This window comes from Grampus griseus (genome assembly GCF_964374135.1).
Source record: "Grampus griseus genome assembly, chromosome: 19".
Lineage (NCBI taxonomy): Eukaryota > Metazoa > Chordata > Mammalia > Artiodactyla > Delphinidae > Grampus > Grampus griseus.
The window spans coordinates 31,772,000-31,791,380 of record NC_139013.1 but is presented as its reverse complement, the minus strand read 5'-3'; the positions used below and the strand labels follow the sequence as shown (position 1 = coordinate 31,791,380).

Genomic DNA, 19,381 nt, shown 5'->3' with positions numbered 1-19,381 from the left:
GTTCTTCCCTCTCGCTGTCATTACCTTATGCTGCCACAAAGTGGTGAGTTAGAGATTTGCCTGAGCTGGGTGGTCTTTACCTTCCACTGATTATCCAAAATGTTACAGACTTGGAGCAAGGGAACAGGGTTCTCTCCGGAAAGGTGATAGGGACGAACGCTCTGTGGTTAGCATGCCACTTCCCACCTTGCAGGGGCAAACTCGAAATTGCTTACATTTTCCTACAGGCCTTGACACTGTCAGATGAAAAGGATTTAGGACTTGTTTTGGTGCTCTGGGAGATGACTAGACTAGGGAACTTCTGCTATGTAGACATCTAGGCTGCGTGGGTCTGTGGACCCGCCATCTAACCCCCATCATGCACTGGCTCAGGTCCCTGCAAAGCCATCCCACTTATGTGAAGAGAGAACAGACACATGGTCGAGGGAGGGCCTGGGGGGTAGTTGAGAGGGGTATGGGCCAGCCCTTGATGGGAGAAGGTTTCTGAGATGGTCCTCAGTTTCATGCAGTTGTTTTAGATATTGACTGACTGAGGCCGTTTGCTGTGGGGCCCTCAGGTCTGGGAGGCCTGGCCTCTTAGACCCACAGTCTGTTCTTATGAGCAGTTGTGTCCTGGGTTGAGATTCAGCAACAGGAGAGAAGCTGGCAGGCCTACAGGGAGGCCTCAACCAGAGCCTTTCTGCTTTTATCTATCTTAGGTACTGGGCTTCCAAGTAAGAAGTGTTTGGCAAAATATAAAGTTATGTTACTAAGATTCTTGTTTTGGATGCCAGGGCCCTATCTGGTCACCTTCTTCTTTCTTTGGAGCAAGAGCAGAACTTGTGACTTCTCTGTATTGTGGACAGATCACCCCGGACTGTCACCCGTGAGACAGCTAATTAAAGAGGGATGACAGTGAGCTGGGAGGTTGGGATGCCTGGCCCAGGGATGGGGAACTGAATGGGGGTTGGGCATGGAGACAGCCACCATCCCCTTTGCCGGAGGAGCTGAACCGCCAGCAGACTTCTTTGGTAGCATGTGAAGGGAGCAGATCTCCCAGCCCTGAGCCCCTCTTGCTTCCCTGATGTGGTTTATGTCAATGTGGCGAGTGCAGGCAGATCAGGGAGAGGCCCCGGGAGCAGCTGCATGTCCCTGCCTCAAGCTCACGATTTCTTTCTTCTCTACAGAACCAATCATCAGGGAAGGCAGAGCTTCCCCGCCATTGCTGGCACCCTGCCTCGAAGACCCCCGTCCTGTAGGCAGAGCCTTGTAGTCTGTCTTGGTTAATGACTTGGGCCGCCTGACTAGCCCCTCTCTGTGCCTTGTCTGAGGTCCTCATCCATACCTGATCCTGGGCAGCTTCTCTCTCTGGTGTGGGTCATCTTAAGCGGGGAAACTGAAGCCATTACTCTCCAAACCCTGTTTCATCTTCCCAAGCATGTCGGAAAGCTGGCAGCAGCCACCGCAGACGCAGCCGCAGCAGCCGCAGCCGCCGCAGCCTCAACACCACGCAGAACCACCGCCGGCCCTGGCCGAGCACACACTGACCCCAGGCACAGCTGAGAACCCCCTGGGCTGTGCCGTCTATGGCATCCTTCTGCAGCCTGACCCGGGCCTGCAGCCCCCGCAGCATGCGCCCCTGCAGCCAGCAGGCGAGCCAGGCCCCAAGTGCGGCGTGTGCGGTCACGACCTGGCGCACCTGTCCAGCCCGCATGAGCACCAGTGCCTGGCAGGCCACGACCGCTCGTTCCAGTGCACGCAGTGTCTCAAGATCTTCCACCAGGCTACCGACCTGCTGGAGCACCAGTGCGTGCAGGCCGAACAGAAGCCTTTTGTCTGTGGCGTCTGCAAGATGGGCTTCTCGCTGCTCACATCGCTGGCGCAGCACCACAGCGCGCACAGCGGCACTGGGGGCCTCGTGAAATGTTCCATCTGCGAGAAGACCTACAAGCCCGCCGAGGCGGCTGAGCCCGCGGCCACGGCCGCCCCTTCGCTGCCCCCGGCACCCCCTCCGCCCGCCGTAGCCCCTGCAGAACAGGCCGACAAGCCCTACAGCTGCCCCATCTGCCAGAAGCCCTTCAAGCACCTGTCGGAGCTCTCGCGGCACGAGCGCATCCACACAGGCGAGAAGCCCTACAAGTGCACGCTGTGTGACAAGAGCTTCAGCCAGTCGTCCCACCTGGTGCACCACAAGCGCACACACAGCTCGGAGCGGCCGTACAAGTGCGCGGTTTGCGAGAAGACCTTCAAGCACCGCTCGCACCTGGTGCGCCACATGTACGCACACTCGGGCGAGCACCACCTGTTCCGCTGCAACGTGTGCGAGCTGCACTTCAAGGAGTCATCCGAGCTGCTGCAGCACCCGTGCACGCCCAGCGGGGAGCGGCCCTTCCGCTGCGGCGAGTGCCAGAAGGCCTTCAAGCGGCCGTCGGACCTGCGGCAGCACGAGCGCACGCACAGCGCCGAGCGGCCCTTCAAGTGCGACCTGTGCCCCATGGGCTTCAAGCAGCAGTATGCGCTGATGCGGCACCGGCGCACGCACAAGACCGAGGAGCCCTTCAAGTGCGGCCTGTGCGAGAAGGGCTTCGGGCAGCCCAGCCACCTGCTTTACCACCAGCACGTGCACACCCTCGAGACCCTCTTCAAGTGCCCTGTGTGCCAGAAGGGCTTCGACCAGTCGGCCGAGCTGCTGCGGCACAAGTGCCTGCCGGGCGCGGCCGAGCGGCCCTTCAAGTGCCCGGTGTGCAACAAGGCCTACAAGCGGGCGTCGGCTCTGCAGAAGCACCAGCTGGCCCACTGCTCGGCCGCCGAGAAGCCTCTGCGCTGCACCCTGTGTGAGCGCCGCTTCTTCTCGTCCTCCGAGTTCGTGCAGCACCGCTGCGACCCGGCCCGCGAGAAGCCGCTCAAGTGCCCGGACTGTGAGAAGCGCTTCAAGTACGCCTCCGACCTGCAGCGGCACCGGAGGGTGCACACGGGCGAGAAACCCTACAAGTGCCCCAACTGCGACAAGGCCTTCAAGCAGCGTGAGCACCTCAACAAGCACCAGGGCGTGCACGCCCGGGAGCAGCAGTTCAAGTGCGTATGGTGTGGCGAGCGCTTCCTGGACGTGGCCCTGCTGCAGGAGCACAGCGCGCAGCACAGCGCCGCCGCCGCTGCGGCCGAGGGCGCCTACCAGGTAGCCGCCTGCCTGCCCTGAGTCCCCGCCGCGGCCCCCACCAGGCCCGGCCCGGCCTCCTCGCACCCATCCCTGCACCCGGCTCGGTGTTCTGAGGGAGGCCCTGGGCAGGTGGAGGGTGTGGGTGCCTGGCACTCCCGGTACAGGCCTGGGTGGGGAGCGGGGGCGGCAGATTGCTGTGGCTGGTCCTGACCCCACAGACCTCTTTCCCATTACAGGATTCGCTCTCTTGAGAGACCTCAGCCTCCCTTGTCTCTGGGGGCCTGGAACCAGGCTGGAAGTCAAATGGCCTCTCTCCACCCCAACGAGGGAGTGGTGCTAGCCCAACCTTCTCAGACCTTTCAGCCTAATTAGAGATCGGATAGGTTAGGAAAGAGGAGGGTCACGGTAGGGCCTGGGAGAAGGGCTGGACTCCAGAGGTAAGCTGGGTGTAGGGCATCCCCCTTCAGGTTGCTGTTTGCGGGAGAAGGCCAGTTCCGTGGTGTAGTCCTGGAACCAGGAGGGCAAACTGTGAGCCACCGGCCTCTCCGTCAGCTTCAGCCAGGGGCGATGCATCCTCCAGGTTTCTGGCAGGCGAGACATACAGGGGTGCTACACACCTGTGGGCTCAGTCTGCTTGGAGAACAATTGGCCCAGCCAGAAGGGAGGAGGCAGAGAAGTTCTCCTGTGACTCACTCAGCCAGGGACAGTGCTGTCCACAGGGAAAGGAGGAAAGGCAGCCTTTGCACCCAGGGCTAATCCCACTGTTTTGGAAGTGCCCCTCCCACCTTTGCGACATGGTTCCAAGCACTGGTGGGGAATGTGCTCTCAGCCCTACAGAACTACTGATGTGAAAGAGGGGGTTGTTAGATCACCTGGTGCCTGGGAGGAAGCAGGGCCAAGCCTGTGATCTTCCCAGTGGATGGGAACAAGTGTCACCCCTCTTACCAAAGCCTCAAGGGCGTGGCCCTAATCAGGCCGCCCCAGCCCTGCTTCAGGGCCAAGACCATGCCTGGGTACCCAGGGTAGGGGAGGTGAAAGGACCATGGGAACGCCTCTGACCTCACAGTGCCCTCCCAGCCCATGCGCACCCTCCCCCATCAGTCTGGTTGCTGGCCTGTACTTCAGGGGTCTTGCTCTACCAAGATGCTCTGGACAACATCCAGCTACTTCCAAGGCCATAGTGTTCTCCTTCGGGTCCTCCTAGGGTCCCCCTAGGTCTCTGGCTGCCCACTAGGCTCATGGAGCCGAGGGTGTCCAGGATAAGGAGTGGGCAGGGGAAGAGGGTTGTTAAGGAAACCGGTAGGTAGATGGAGTCGATTGGTATTGCTTGATGGCCGGGACTGTCCTCGGGAAGGCCAGAAGACCTTTACTATCAAAATGATTCTCTTGAACCCAGCTCTGCCCCACCCTCTCCCAGCCCCCTTCCCTGGGTCTTAAAAGGAGACTTTAATCAGTGCCCACCCCAAGATCCCAGAGGAGCAGGGAGACCTGTCTTGTCCCACTCTCACCTTCAGAAGTCTGAAAAGCCCTCATCCCCCTCCTCTGCCTAGGTTCCCTTCCTGTGCCCGCAGAGAGGGGCTGGTCCTTCCCCTCGGTGCTGGCTTTAGTCACAATGCCTCAAAAGACGTGGAACCCAGGCTGACAACAGTCCCAACTGCTAATGTTTTTCTTTCATTTTGCTTTCTAAAAGCAGTTGTTATACTGTTCATAACACTGTATAGTTTAATTTCATGTCATTTTGGATCTTATATAAAATGTGAGAATTTGGATTTTTAAAAAGAATGACTCCATTTTAGATAGCCCTTTTGATGTTAATATATAGTGAGTCCAATGTATGCTTTAGAAGTAAAGACATTGACCTTCACAGACCAAAGCACAGTTTGTTCTGGTCATTCTTCAGAGGGTAATGTTGGGACGTGGAGAGGGAGTGAGGTGTGCAGTCCAGGGTGGCAGGCTTGGGATTGGGACATAAGGCTGGGTTCGAATGTTTTGAACATTCTGTTTGTGTGACTTTGGGCAAGTCACTTAACCTCTTTGGGACTCAGTTGCCTCATCTATAAAATGGGGAGGTTAACCCTTGCCTTGCTTGGTTCTTGTGAGAATTAAGTGGAATCGCATACGGCGGCCCTGGTGGGGAAGCTGTGACGATGCTGACGGTACCAACTGCACGACACTTGGGATCCTTGGGCTGTGACCTCTTGACATCCTTGGGGTTTAACTGCAGCCCCTGTAAAGGGAGCTGATCTGTGAGGGACCAGCAGCTCATGGATGGTCAGAAGCTGGGCACTGGGCCTGGTAAGCAGGAGAGCTTGCTTAGCCCCTGTGGAAAATCAGGGTCTGCCTGGAGCAGCCTACAGGCGCCGCCCCCGAGGATCACACGCTCTCACCCCACTCCTGCTCACCCTGTCGCACGGTGATCCATCTGCATGTCCAGCCCAGCCGCCTGCATCTCAGCCTTCCTGCACCCCTCTTCTGTCCCCTATCCTGTCCCGCAGTGGGCCAACTGCAACTCAGGCTCCTGTTTCTCAAAGGCAAGGGTGGAGGTGGGGAGAGGAAGGTAGAAGCAACTCCCCCCAGGTCTGAGAGCCAGTGGAGGGTGGTCAGGAGGGACCCCTGCCCTGAAGGTAGGGGTGGAGGTGAGGGTAGAAAGAGGATAAGGAGCTACCCACACCGCAGAGAGCTCAAAACTGGCTGCAGAAGTCTTAGTGGAGAGGCCAGGGGGGACCCCGGATGTGATCAGGACCCCATGGTCCTCTTACTCCCTCCACGTGTGGCCACAGGAGGACTCTGCCCTTGAGAAGCCGTGTGCAAGCGTCTACCTCTCAGCGAGGACGCCCAGGGCCCCTTGTCCCTGTGCCCGGCTTGAATCCTGGCTTCCTTTCTAGTTCAGTGACCTTAGGCAAAACCCACCCACCTCGCAGAGACTCCTGGAAAGCACTGGCACGTGTTGGGTGCTTTATAGCTTCAGGTTGCTCTTCCTGAACAGATGGTGTTTTGCGTGTGCCAGGGGCCACAGGAGCCCTGGATGGGCCCACATGGAGGGTGCAATGACTTTTTCTTCCTTTGTCCCCACCTTGCCTCCCCTCACAAAGCAGTGGGGCTCCCACCTGGGCCAAAACCAGGGCCATGAATGGAGCCCTGGCCTGGGGGCCTGCGTGTTCAGGCTCAGGTCTTAGACCTTTGATAACAAGTGATCACAGGCAGGCTCTGTTCCTCTTGGGGTCTTGATTCCATCTGAAGCAGAGGTCTTGACCTCTGATCTCTAAGGGTCCTTAGAGACCTGTCGCTCTGATTCTGGGAAGGTAACCGGATCAACCCGTGGCCCCTATTCCCCTTCCTGCCTCTCTCGGCCTCCAGTCTGCTCCCCACCTGTCTCATTCTGGTCTCTCTTGATTGTAAGTGACAGGAACAGCGCAAACTGGCTTAAGCAGCCACACACTGTACCTGGCCACACACACAGGTACCTCTCCCACCTACCTGCCCAGGAGCCCCACCGCTTCCTGTGTCCCATAGCTGATGTGAGGCCCCATCTCTTAGAGCATGGAATTTTCATGGGGGAACTTCAGGTGCTGTGGCTAGGGCTACAAACTAGCACTATCACCTTTAATCTCCGGGTAATCATTCCTTTTGCCCCAACCACTGACAGGATGGGAAGAACGTGGTACCTTGGGGTGAGGGGTGACATGTGGATGAGGGCCAGAGGAGCGAGAGCGAGAGGCTGACATAAATTCACACTCTGGAGTTAATAATTTCCCCTTCCTGGGGAAAGAGGCACTGCTGGGTGGGATGGGGGTCCCTTTTCCTGGGTCCTCGAAGTCATTGCCAGAGCAAGCTGGGCTACCAAAGACAGCTTCCCTAGGGAGCCCATCATTTGACGGCTCTGTCAGACTCCCACTGTGCGGCTGGCTCTGTGCTCGGCCTCCCAGGGGGGCAGTGGGAGAGGACCCTGCTCTCCAGGGGTGGAGCCTGTGCTCGTGAACCACTGTGGCAGCGCTGTGCTGTCGTAGTTAAGAGCACAACAGTCAGGCCTGGCTGGAGTCCCGCCTCTGCCACTCATCAGCACCAAAGCTTTGGGAAGGTTTTTGGACCTCTTTGGGCCTCATTTTCCTCATCTGTGAAATGGAGCCATTAATGCTCTCTTCTGGGCTTAGGGTGAGGGTCCCATGAAATGACCTGAGTGGAGTGTTTGCCACATAGTGGCCACTCAGGAAAGCAGAGGACTGGGAGGTCAGGGGCAGAAGGGAGCCAGCCTAGCTCTCCTACCTGAGCGTCAGGGCTCTCCCACACGCACCCTGCTACACAAGACCTTTCCCATACCATCTCCATGAGATGGGCAGGGCAGAACTGAGGAAGTGTTTTGTGCTGATCCTTGAGAAGTCCAGGCGCTTCCCAAAGCCGTACGCTTAGTGATGAGAGAGGCCTGGCATTGTGGGGTCTGGCTAGGTGGGGGGATAGGCAGCGGGGTGGGACCGCCTGGGCTCTGAGCCCACAGACCTCCAGCTTCAGCCACTGAAGCCCGGGGCTCTGGCTCCAGCCCACTCTTTGCGGGCCAGGAAGCCGGGAACAATGGCCGGGACTGGTGCTGGCACCAGGGCTGGCCATGGAAGCAGGAAAGCTCTTCACCAGCAGGCAGAGGGGGCAGCCAGCCCTCGGGCCTGCTCTCAGCTCCTTGAGGGACTGCAGCCTCCGTTTTCTGTCCTGCCATCTGTGCAGAGGCAGCTCCATAGAGAGCCTCCCCCAGACCTCCCAGTCCCCAGCCTCATCCCTCCTCCAGAGCAGGCCCCAGACAGGACCATGGACTGCTCAGGCCTTGGAAACTTGCCCAAGGCCTCTGCGCCTGGGCCGGGCTGGCCTGTGATAAGCTCCGCATCCCATCCTCAAGACGGTGCTTTCTTTGTTCCTTGAAGGTCATGCCTCCAGGAAAAGCCTTGGCCCGCTATTGATTTTTGCAGATTCTGGCAGGAATGCCCAGTCCTCCTTCGGGGCCCTGAAAAGGAGGTCGAGGGGAGGGGCGGAGGTGGGCTGCGGCCCGTGGGGTCTCCCTCCGCACTGTGCGTGTGTGTCCATCCCCACTCTGGGTCTGCATTCCTGCCTTTGTTCATCCATAAGCATCACTGAGCACCTGCTGTTTGCCAGACACTGAGCTGGCGCGGCAGAGCATGAAGGTAGAACTTCAGATGAGAGAGTTTTGAGGTTTTCATGTATCAAAAGGTAGGGTCAGAAATGTCAAAGCTGCTGGTATTTAGTACAAAACATTACCTGTGAGAGTCCTCCCCGACCCTCACCCCGTTCTCCCTGAGCTAGGACCCTTACTCCACCCCTGATCCTCCCCATTGCCAGCCCCAGGGTGAGGGTATGTGTTTTGCGTGTTACTTTGTAATAAACACAACTATTACTTTGTAGTAGTTGTATCATTTAGTCCACGCCCGTGTGTTGGTTCTGGGAGGCCCCAGGCCCCATTCCTGAGTCCCAGATCCTGTTAGAGAGATAAGAGGGGCCGGCGAGTGCAGTATTTCCTAAGAGCCTACGGTGGGCCAGAGGCTATGAGTTAGTCCCCCTGAAACAGCTACGGTTCCTGTCCTCATAGTCTTGGGGAAGAATTGGGGAGAAGGGAGGATTTGAGAGAGGCCTGCCTGGAAGAAAGGGTGAGGTTTGGGTAGGAAGAGATGGGGAAAGCATTTCAGGTGGGAGGAAGGCGTTGACTAAAGGTTAGGAGGCAGACAGGAGCCTGGGTGTTTGAAACAGCAAGGAGACTGGTGATGCCGTTGTGGGTAGGGGTAGCACATGGAGGCCCAGGGCCTGGGTACTGGATTGGGATCAGGCCAGGAAGTCCTGGAGGCTGGGCTGTCCCCAAGGCAATGGCCACAGGGAGGATTTCTACTGTGATCTCTCTATGAGGAGCAAAGAGCCCCCTGAGGCTGAGAGAACTTCCAGGCCGGGAGACAGTGGCCCAGGCTGGGTGGCTTCTCTCCATCTCTTGGGATTTTCAACCTGCAGATTCTGCCACTGCCAGTAACTCCAAGAGAACTTTCTGGTGGAACATCTTCTCCTCTCTCTAAGCTCAGGTCGAATGTCCCCACTGGTTTCCCCCCGACTCTTGGCGTGCATCTCTCTCATAGCAGGAAGGCAGTAGAGTATGGTGGCCACAGGCTCAGGGGGTCAGGCAGGCTGGCTTCAATTCCCAGCTCTGCCAATCACCAGCTGTGTGACCATGGGCCAGTCATTTAGCCTTTCTGAGTTCATTTCATCATCTGTAAAATGGGTCTAAAACTGCCCACCTCCTGGGTACTGCAAAGTGCTTAATATTGATACATCGCCTTTGCACGTAAAAAATAGCAAGTGCATGCTAAATCAGACTTGTTAATGCACGTCTGCTCTGTATTTCCTTTATTCTTGGGCACATATTTTTATATCTACGAAATTAGGATTCAGTGTACAACTGGTGAGGAAGGACCTAATCAAATTCCTAGGCTTGAGGAACATGATCTAGGTGTGCTCACATTCTCACCTTCTGCTTTCAGGTTTGAATCAGCTGGGTTTACCTCTCTCCTACTGGACTAGAAGTACCTCTAAGGCAGGCAAGCCTTCTGGTCTGTGTCCCAGCACCCAGCATGGGGTCTGGCGAGGCCTTGAATGTCTGCTGGGCCAAATTCCCAGAGGGACTTGTCCAGTTATTCAGTGTCAAGGAAGCAGGGCCACGAGAAGACACATGGGCGCTTGATTCCCTCTGGTATCTCAGCACGCTCTCTGGAGCTCCCTGACTGCCCCCAGTCTCACACAGGCCAGGACTCCAGCATCTCTGCTATGAGCCTCGGGCAAATCTATTTCTCTCTGAGCTGTCATGTTGGAGGGGACACTCAGGGCTGAAGAATGTGGCTCTCACACCTCAGGGGCCTTCGCCAATGGCTTCCCAAGGTTCAATCCAGGTGGACTGCCCCTGGGCTTGGAGGAAAGTGCTTCTTCCTGCATGAAATGGCAGGAAGCTGGATACCTCCTTGACAGGCCCCCAAGGAGGAAAGGGCTCTGATCTGCTTACCACTTCCCATCCCCTCCTCCCCACGCTCCTGTCTCCTGCCCTGTTGTCAGCAGAGCCCCATACTTCAGGACAGAGAGACAAACTCCTTCCCTCACCTCGGTATAAGGGTGATGATCTCCAACACCACCCCCAAAAGAAATTAAAATCAGCCTCGAATTTGTAAGGCAGGCTCTGTCTGCATATCAGACAACAAAACAACTCATTTCCTTGTTTATTACCCAAGGTTGAACAGAAGACCCCCATTCTGGGAAATAACTTATTCTACGAATATTGAGCACAAACTATATGTGAGTACTGTGGCAAGTGCTGGGACTGAATTTGAGTCCTGGGTTCTGGTTTTGGCTGGAGGCTTTCCCTGATCTGGGCCTCAGTTTTCCCATCTGTGAAGTAGAGTAGCTTTGGTTCTGCTCACTCTCCTGGGTGCTTATGGAGTATGAGGCCTGGAGGAGGTGATGTGTTCTAACCAGTATAACACAGGGTCCAGAGGTGAGGGGCTGGTATTATTGTTTTAAACTCCTTCCACCTGAGACCAGGCTTGCATCCACTAGGTGCTCAGTAAATATTAGTGGAAGGGGATGAGGAGGATGTAAGTCAGGGTTTCCTAACCTTTGTGGGCACTGACTCGCCTGAGAATCAGATGAAAACAAGGAGACTTTCCATGGAAAATGCACATGTGGGTGGACCCACGGTTTTGCACATGATTTCAGAGGGTTCGTGGATCCCTGAGGCCTCAGATCCTAGCACCAGAAGTCCTGTTCAAACAGTTCTTGAGCTTGTTGGCTATTTACCCTGATCTGGGTCTGTCCTTGCAGACTGGCCACAGGTGGGATGGTATTTGGAAGGTCCTGGAGCTAAATGCTGATGCTGGCGGCTCTAACACCCAGCCACGCCGAGACACTCTTCTTTAGCCCAAAACTTTGAGCAGGGTTATTCTGGACCTGGCGCAGGAGCCCCACGGCTGTCCCCAGCACATCAGGCCTCCTTTCTGTAGGTTGGTAGGCAGATGAGGGCTAGTCCTGAAGCTATGTGAATAGAGCAGATAACTTTTTGCTTACATGGTATGTTCATTGGCGGTGCTTTGGGGAGAGGAAACTTTCTTCTCTGAGTGGGCCTGGGCACCTCATCTTACTTCCACACTCAGTTGCTTCACAGGGAATAGAGACCATAGGCCAACCCTCCAGGGCCTGATTCCACTTCTTCAGGGGAACCCTGGGCCCAGGGAGGCCCCCAGCACACACTGGGATGGCAAGGGCTTCTGAGAGAGGTGTCTAAAATCCCTTTCGAGCCCCCTCTTTTCTCTTTAGGGCTCAAGTTCAGAGTCTGAGGTGGAAGGGGCTTTGTTGTAGGGTTATGAGCAGGGGAACGGGGTCACAAAGGAAAACTAATTCTCAGGCAGGCCTGCCTCTGTACCTCATCCCTGGCGGGGCCCTGGGGCCTAGACCCTAATTCTCTACCTGGGGTCACCAGACATCTTTCCCAACTCCCCCCACCGCCACCAGTCCTCCAGGAGTTGGCAGGAGGCAGGTAAGGGCAAGACATCCTGAGGTCCTGAGGTCCTGACCCTCCCCCAGCCCCTGCACCACACACACACACACACACACACACACACACACACACACACACGGGTGTGGTGCCTCCTTATGGAGCATAAGGTTTATTTCCAGTCAGGCTAAACTCTTAGGGAGATCGGTGCTGCCACCATACACCCTCTGTCCTGCTGGGGACCCTGAGGTGGCATGGTTCGGCAGCCTGGGGATCGGCCTCCTTTTCACAGATCAACGCCAGGGGGTCATCAGGTAGTTGACACGACTGTGGAAAGAAACAGGTGAGGTGGGGGCCTCTAGGATGTCCTGGGGAAAAATCAGGCTGTCCTTCTCTAGGCCTTCCCCACCAAACCCACCTTCCTGCCCTCGAGGCTCTGAAAACACAGCTTCTGTCCTGTCTCTCTATGGCTCAAGAGCCCTCAATGGCTCCCTATTACCTTTAATATATTTTTGGCTGGTCTGTTTGACTTTCGAGCCCCACTTCCAGTTTGCCTCATCTTTATCTCCCGTGAGCTTTACTCACTTTTCAATCATTTAGTGAGCCTACTCTGGCAGGCATTATATAGTAGTTAAAAAAAAAAAAGCTTTCCCTTGTGTGTGCACAGGGTGGGTGAGAGAAGGCAAACTTTCATCAATAATTATAATGCAATAGCCTGTGTGCTCTAAGATGGAGAGGGATGCACATACGGAGACCAACTGGAGGGGGGTTGGAGCTGGAGGGGAAAGGCAGAAGGTCAGAGAAGACTTCAAGGACAATGGGACACCTGGGCTGGGCTTTAAAGTGTAAGGAGGAGTTTTCCAGGCAGAGGCAGAAAGATCACGTAGGTGCTGAAACAGCACAAGCAAAGATATGGAGTGTTTGGTTGCTTGGTTTGGGTTGCACGCAGGAGTCTGGTACTGCTGAAGTGTAGGGAATGGGGCTGGAGAGGTGGGAGATGGCCAAATTATGAAGGTGCTTGAATATCTTGCATTCTTCTCCTGGGAACACTTGTCCCAGCCCTTACCAATTCACCTGCTTCCTGGAAGGCAAATTCTTGGCTCCTTACATTATATTTCTTATATGTCTGTTTACTCTTCCAGTCCCTGCTCTTCTCCTAGGTAACCCCGCCCCCCCAATCCCCCTAACCCCCGTCTTTGCCTTTTGGCCTCCTCTGGGCCAAATCGGGAGGGAAAGGCACTCTACTCCCTCCATCTCCCAGTGGGCTGCACTTTTGCCTGGCGAAGATCTCTCCAGCGGAAGACCTTCGCGCCCCCCTGACATCATCCGGGAGGGTACCAATCCTCTGGCGCCTCCCTCACGAGGGCCCGCGCGCTGCCCGACTGGGGGGCGTGGCCAAATGTGGGGTGGGGTCGGGGTCATTTCCCACCCGCCCCGCCCCCCCACTGCAGTTGGAGCCCTACCTGTAGATCGAGCCGAAGCGTCGGATAGCATTCCTGCAAAAGAGAGAGGAGGGTGAGGCCGAGGTGAGGAAGGGTGACCCTTTCTGGGAACAAACACATCGGCAGGCGCCATCCCACCAAGATTACACTGCACCTTCGCCCCACCTTAACTCTTCCACTCTGAAAGGTGGAGTTGCTAGGGACTGGATGACAGGATGTTCCGTTTGGTAGGAATTAAATATTTAGTCATTTTGAAATCGCAATTTTCTTGTGGTGTTTTGGAGCCAATCAATTCTTCCTAGGTCTCACATTTTCAAGGGCCACTAGGTATGCGGTGGTGAAAGCAGCCAAGACCCCATTCTCCTTCCGCCAGGTATGGGGCCCCCGGGGTCTGTGGGGTCACTTACAGGGAGTCGAAAGGCAGGGGCTTCTGTCCATAGCGATCCAGGCTGGGATTCTGGTTAAGACAGAACTGGGGCGGGCCAGAGGAATGCGGGGGGGTCCACTGAGTAGAGGGGACACGGACTCCCCCGCCGAGGCCCCGCACAGCACTCTCTGCTGGGGATCTTGGCCCTGGGCACTGGGAGACCTTACTCTCGGTCTCCTCTCCCCCTCCCCGACCCCGTGTTAGCCGCTTCTCTCCCACCCCTGCCCCGCCAGGGACGGAGCAGTGCGCCTACCTACCCGCCAGTTCTGGGTCACCTCCGGCTTCAAGTACCGCACCGCATTGCCGCTGAAACTCTCGACTGCGGAGAGAGCGCCCATATCTGGCACCCCGGCCAGCCCAGAGCAAGCCCCGCCCCTACTCTTACCTGAGCCCCGCCCCTAGATCAAGCCACGCCCACGCCTGCTCCTAGAACCAGTCCCCCCTCCGGACTAAACTCCGTCAGTCCCAGAACCAACCCTGCCCTCCACCTCCACCACACTGGCTCCCACTGGCTCGGACCTGGCCCCGCCCCCTCCCCAGGACAAGCCCTGTCTCTATGAACCTCAATCTGTCTGGGTCCAGCCCGCTCTTGAGTGCCCCAGCTGCTCCTGTCTCCTAGACCTGTCTTTGTCAGAGCCCACCCCCGAAGACTCCCGCCCGCGGTCAGCGCTCGGGGTCAGGGCTCTAGGGACCCAGCGGCCCAGTTGTCTCTCCCACACTAAGGCATCCTGCCCGCCGGTGGACTGACCCTTCTTGCTCGGGCAGGGCAGCTTGCATTCGCCGGCAGAGGACACGAAGCGGGACCAGTCCTCGATGGCGCGCGTGAAGGTGGGCCAGTCGACCCTGTTGATGCCCGGTGCGATGGGCGCCAGCTTTCCCTCGCGGCACCTATTTCGGAGCCTCTGGCTGGTCGCCGTGATGTCCTGCCAGGACGAAGGGAGTCAGGGCGCGGGGGGAGGCACTTGAACTATCTGACCCAGGGGGTTCCTGAAGCCCCTGAAGGAGATGCGAAGGGGGTAGGGTCCCAAGCTGGTAGCTGAGGAAGTGCGTGGGAGTAGAGCCCAGCATTCGAGGTGCTTGGGGCTGGGTGCACGCGGGACCTTCAGGTCCCCAGAGCAAACCCAGGGCCAGGGGCAAAGGACACTCACCAAGCACTGCAGGGATTTGTTGGGGACACTGAGGAGTGTGAAGTAGGCATTGTCAAAGTCATCTAAAGGAGAAAGAGAAAGGGAGGAGTCCACCAGTGGTCACAGGCCCACACAGGAGAGGTTTGGTCCACACTGCTTTAAAAGGTTTTTGAAATACTTGACAACTTAAAAAAAATCTAAGATCAAGTGGATTTTTACTTAACACACCCCATTCAACAAAACAAACTCCAAATAGATAAAAAATTTCAATGTAAAATAATGAAACCATAGACGTACTAGAAGAAAACATGGATAAATTTCTTTATAACCTTAGGGTGGGGGAGGCCTTACCAACTCTAATTCAAAATCAGGTAGCCTAAAGAAAATGTTGATAACTTGGACTACATAGAAATAAACTTCTGCATGGCAACATAAGGAAACATAAGGAAAGTCAAAAGACAAATGGGAAAAGAATATTTCCATTTATTTTGTAGATAAGGTGCAATTTCCCTAATATTGAAAGAATTCCTATAAATCAAGACAAAATAGAATAAAATAAAACAAAATAGAAGAAAAAGAGAAAAAAAGAAAAATAGGTAAACAGTCTGCACAGGTAGTTCACACACAGACACAAGAAATACAAATGGTCCCTAAACTATGAAAAGACACTCAGCTTCATTCATAATAAGATGCATGCATATTCAAACTACATTGATACCAATTTTTCATATCAGATTGGAAAGAATCCAAAAGTTAGTGCAGTTATCAGAAACAGGGCCATTGCCATATGTTGCCAGCGGGGGGGGGGGGGTATAAATTGATTCGAGTCTACGGAAAGAAATTGGCATTATCTATTGGAATTATAAATACACATACCTTTTGACCCTATAGTCCCACTTCTGGGAATTTATCCTACTTCACAGTTGCACAACTGGGAAATGATGTGGGTAGAAAGTTTACCCATTTCAGCATAGTTTGCAATAGAAAATGATTGGAAATAACTCAAGAGTCTGTCATTAATGGACTGGTTAAATAAACTATGATACATCCTCACTATGCCTTGATTAAAAATCAGTAGAGGAAGTTCTTGATTCAAACCCTTCCAAGGTGCAGAAGAGTATATGCCTTTATATGGCTTTAAAGCCTAAAATTGAGACGATTGGAGGCAAAGAAGAATATAGATTCAGGTCATCACCTAACCAAGTCATCAAACGTAGCATCATGAATAGTGGGATAATGACATTATGTGCCTCCTTCTGAGCCATCATGGCAAATATGGCCTCCAACACCTGTGAAACCTTCTACAATCAAGCTTCTACATCTATCTTCTATTTCCCAGAAAATAGACTATCAAGGTAGACAACACCATAAAGAAACAGTCACTCAAATTCACAGTGTAGGACTCCTCTACAATAAAACTGTTTTGTACTCTTTAAAAAGTTAATATTATGAGGGAAAAAGGGAAAGTGGGTAGACTGTTTTAGACTAAGATCCAAGAGACATGACAACAAATTACAAGGTGCAATCCTAGATTGAATCCTGGTTCCAAAAGTTTTTTGACAGCTATAAAGGACATCTTGGGGAAAACTGGGGATGTTTTAATATGGACTGAATATTAGATATTAGGGAATTATTTTTAACTTTCCTAGATGTGATAATGGTATTGAGGTGTTTCTATCATTGGGAACTGCTTGCTAAAGTGTGTGTGTGTGTGTCTGTGTGTCTGTCTGTGTGTGTGTGTGTGTGTGTGTGTGTGTGTGTGAGAGAGAGAGAGAGAGAGAGAGAGAGAGAGAGAGAGAGAATGAAAACAAATGTGTCAAAACATTAATTGAAGCAGGTGGAAGGTAATGAATGTTCATAGTATTAGTCTTTCAACCTTCCTCTATGTTTGAATATGTTCCTAATAAAAAAAGTTGGGGAGGAAGAGAATAGGTTGTATTTACAGTAGTAAACAATGGAAGGATTCAGCAGGAGCTCAGAGTGGTTACCTGTAAGTGGGGATGGCGGGGGAGGAGTGAGAATTTTTAAAATGTACATTGTTACAGCATTTTGAATTTTGAAACTGTGACTCCATTGCTTTTATTAAAAACATACTTGCAATAATCAAGAGCTCTCCCTAAAAATCGAGACTCTTGGCCTCTCCTGGAAGCCAGGAAATTGGTAGAACTGTGCTGACCTTTCCCACACAGTATCAGCAGGATCCCATAGCTGCTCCCCTTTGGAGGGGGGTGTTGGGACTCCACCTCACCTTTCACCCCTTCCCCCCACTGCGTCCCCACCCACTTCCTGTATTTGTGTTTCCCATCCTGGCCCTGCAGGGGTCTCTGTGGGGCCTCTGGAGATCTCCCTATAGTCTCTGACACCCTCACTCCACCTGCCACCGGGGTCTGAACCTGGGTATCACCCTGGACTCCTCACTCTTGCCCCTCTACCCACACTGGTACAAATCGTGTTACTTTATCTCCTAAATACCTTCCAAATCCCTCCCCTGTGGCCAGACACTATCACTACTTCCTGAAGACTGTGGTCCCTCCCAGTGTCCTAATCACTCACCCTCCTCCCCATCATCCGCTTCTAGTCTCTCTGGGTCACCCACTCCCCACGGCCCCAATGCTCGGACCTCCTTCCTTCTTAAAGTCTTCAGAGGTTCTCATCTACCTCCCCAGGAAGCCCAGACCCCTGAGATTAGCCCTCCCTGAGCTGTGTCCTCCTCCTCAGCCACAGCTCCTGCTGCCCCCGCACTCCTTATCCTCCCACCTAAGCACGCCCCTCAAGTTCACCAACACCTCACGCAGCTTTTCCCCTCCAGGCCTCTGCAGGTGCTGTTCCCGCTAGCTGGAGCGCCTTTGTTCCAGGCACAGTGTCAGGCACAAAGCAAGCAGTTAATTAATGTGCTGGAATGAGTGAGTGTGGGTGTCTGTGTGGCACCGCTATCTCCATTCCCAAGCTTCTCAATCGATGAAGGGTTCTTCCTTAGCCCCGTGTGGCCTTTTACCCCAAAGGCTCCCATGTCCACCTCTCTTTCATGACAGGTGTCTTTCTCTTCCTTTTTCAAAGGGAGAGATGATTGGGCAGAAGTTGTTATTATTGCTATTATTATTCCTCCTCCTCCTGCAACTGTTGGCCTCTGCACAGTTCCCTCTCCATTAATAATACTAACATTATTATTGAGCACATATTACGTGCCAGGCACTACTCCAAGTGCTTTTCATGCCTTATCTCATTTTAATCTCAAAATAGCCCTGACAGGCCGGCACTGTCAGCATCCCCATTTTACTGATAAGGAAACAGAGGCTCAGACCTGGAGGATACCCAGACAGGGAGGAGCAGAGCTGGGGCGACTCCCTTTACCCCTTTCACCTGCCACTCATGGTTTCTCCCTCCGAGATCTCTCTCCTCCAAACCACCCACGCCATCCCCGAAGGCCCGAAGGGGCTGGTGGTGGCCAGGTGGCCTGACCTTTGCTGCAGTAGGTGGTGGACTGGCAGTGCTCGTCGGAAAGGCAGGCCCTGACGGAGTCCATGTCCATGCGGCGCAGGCTGGGCAGGGCTGGGTGGTAGAGCTGCTGCTTCACGCCGGCCAGCTTGTTGCGCCGCCGTGCCACGGGCAGCAGGGTGGCCGGGGATGCGTACACATGGGTGGAACCGTCCTCCCAGGGCACCAGGTTGATGATGCAGGCCATGGCTGGGGGGGCAGAGACACCCCAACCAGACACCCTTCTGTGTGGGAACACAACCTTGGCCAGTGCCAATTTGTCTACTCGTCCAACAGGTACTGACCACCTACTGTGTGCCAGGAGCTATGGTGGGTTCAGGGCCGCTCAAATACACACACACACACACACGGGATGTGCTGAGGACCTCGGCAGAGGTCAGTACAGGGGATGTGTGTCTGAGGAGGCTGGAGGATTCAGCGAATGGTCTAAAAAGAGATGCCATTTGTGTCTGTTCTTCAATAATGAGCAGGAAGCGGCAGCAGCAGCAAGTGGATTCACAGTTGAGCTCAGTCTGCCTCTGGGTAATTAATTATGGGCTTCTGGCCTTAGCTAAGGTATCTGGCATTTACTCAACATTCTACAGGGAGACATAGAAAGGTTTTAAATAAGGGGAGAGACCTGATAGACAGGAACTAGAAAAAATATGGCTGGTTCCCCAGTGCTTCGTTTTAAAAAGTGGATATTCCCAGAGCCTTTGAGTCATTTAAACTTTAGTGAGAACTTGTTGAGTCTCGTTGCTTTCTTCCTGACCCCAGTTGGAGGTGAGAGATGGAGGTGGTAGGGAGGTGGGCAGGTGGAGAGAGGACCTTGGGCCATGGAGGAGCACAGAGAGGGCATGGCGACCAGATGGGGAAGCCGGCTCGAAGGCTGGGCCTTCGTGGGGAAGGGACAGGGAAGTGGGAAGTGGGGGTAGAGGGGAGGGAGGGCTCCCTGCTCCTGGTCCGCCACAGTGGTACCTCACCTGCAGGCTATGGGCCCCAGGTGCACAGGCTTACAGGGATTTTCCGCTCTTCCGACTGCTCAATGGGGAAAAGAGGCAGGGAGATGGGCCGAGGCCCAGTGCCTTATGAGGCAGTAGGAGAATAAAGGGACATTCTGCGGAGACAACGCCCATTGCAGCCTGATTGTGAGGGCACCAGCTCCTCGGCAACCATGACAACCGGAGGCTCCGAGGAGAAGAGCCTGCTGCCAGGGGTCCTTGCACTGGCCCCCTCTTTCAGCCTTCCTGAAGGATG

General features: G+C 54.5%; 2 protein-coding genes across 2 annotated transcripts; one reads left to right on the top strand and one right to left on the bottom strand.

Moving 5' to 3' along the window:
• Positions 1 to 1,417: 1,417 nt before the first annotated feature.
• On the top strand, positions 1,418 to 3,175 carry ZNF319 (zinc finger protein 319; the record flags this gene model as incomplete). The annotated part of the gene is made up of 1 exon (XM_082677815.1): positions 1,418 to 3,175. One exon carries the CDS (start codon positions 1,418 to 1,420, stop codon positions 3,173 to 3,175), a length of 1,758 nt encoding a protein of 585 aa, XP_082533941.1.
• An 8,625-nt stretch (positions 3,176 to 11,800) lies between these two features.
• SPMIP8 (sperm microtubule inner protein 8) lies at positions 11,801 to 18,332 on the bottom strand (the record flags this gene model as incomplete). Its single annotated transcript, XM_082677017.1, has 7 exons — positions 11,801 to 11,981; positions 13,118 to 13,150; positions 13,504 to 13,568; positions 13,781 to 13,842; positions 14,272 to 14,446; positions 14,672 to 14,733; positions 18,062 to 18,332. 7 exons carry the CDS (start codon positions 18,330 to 18,332, stop codon positions 11,948 to 11,950), a joined length of 702 nt encoding a protein of 233 aa, XP_082533143.1. The 3' UTR covers positions 11,801 to 11,947.
• Between the last annotated feature and the right edge of the window lie 1,049 nt (positions 18,333 to 19,381).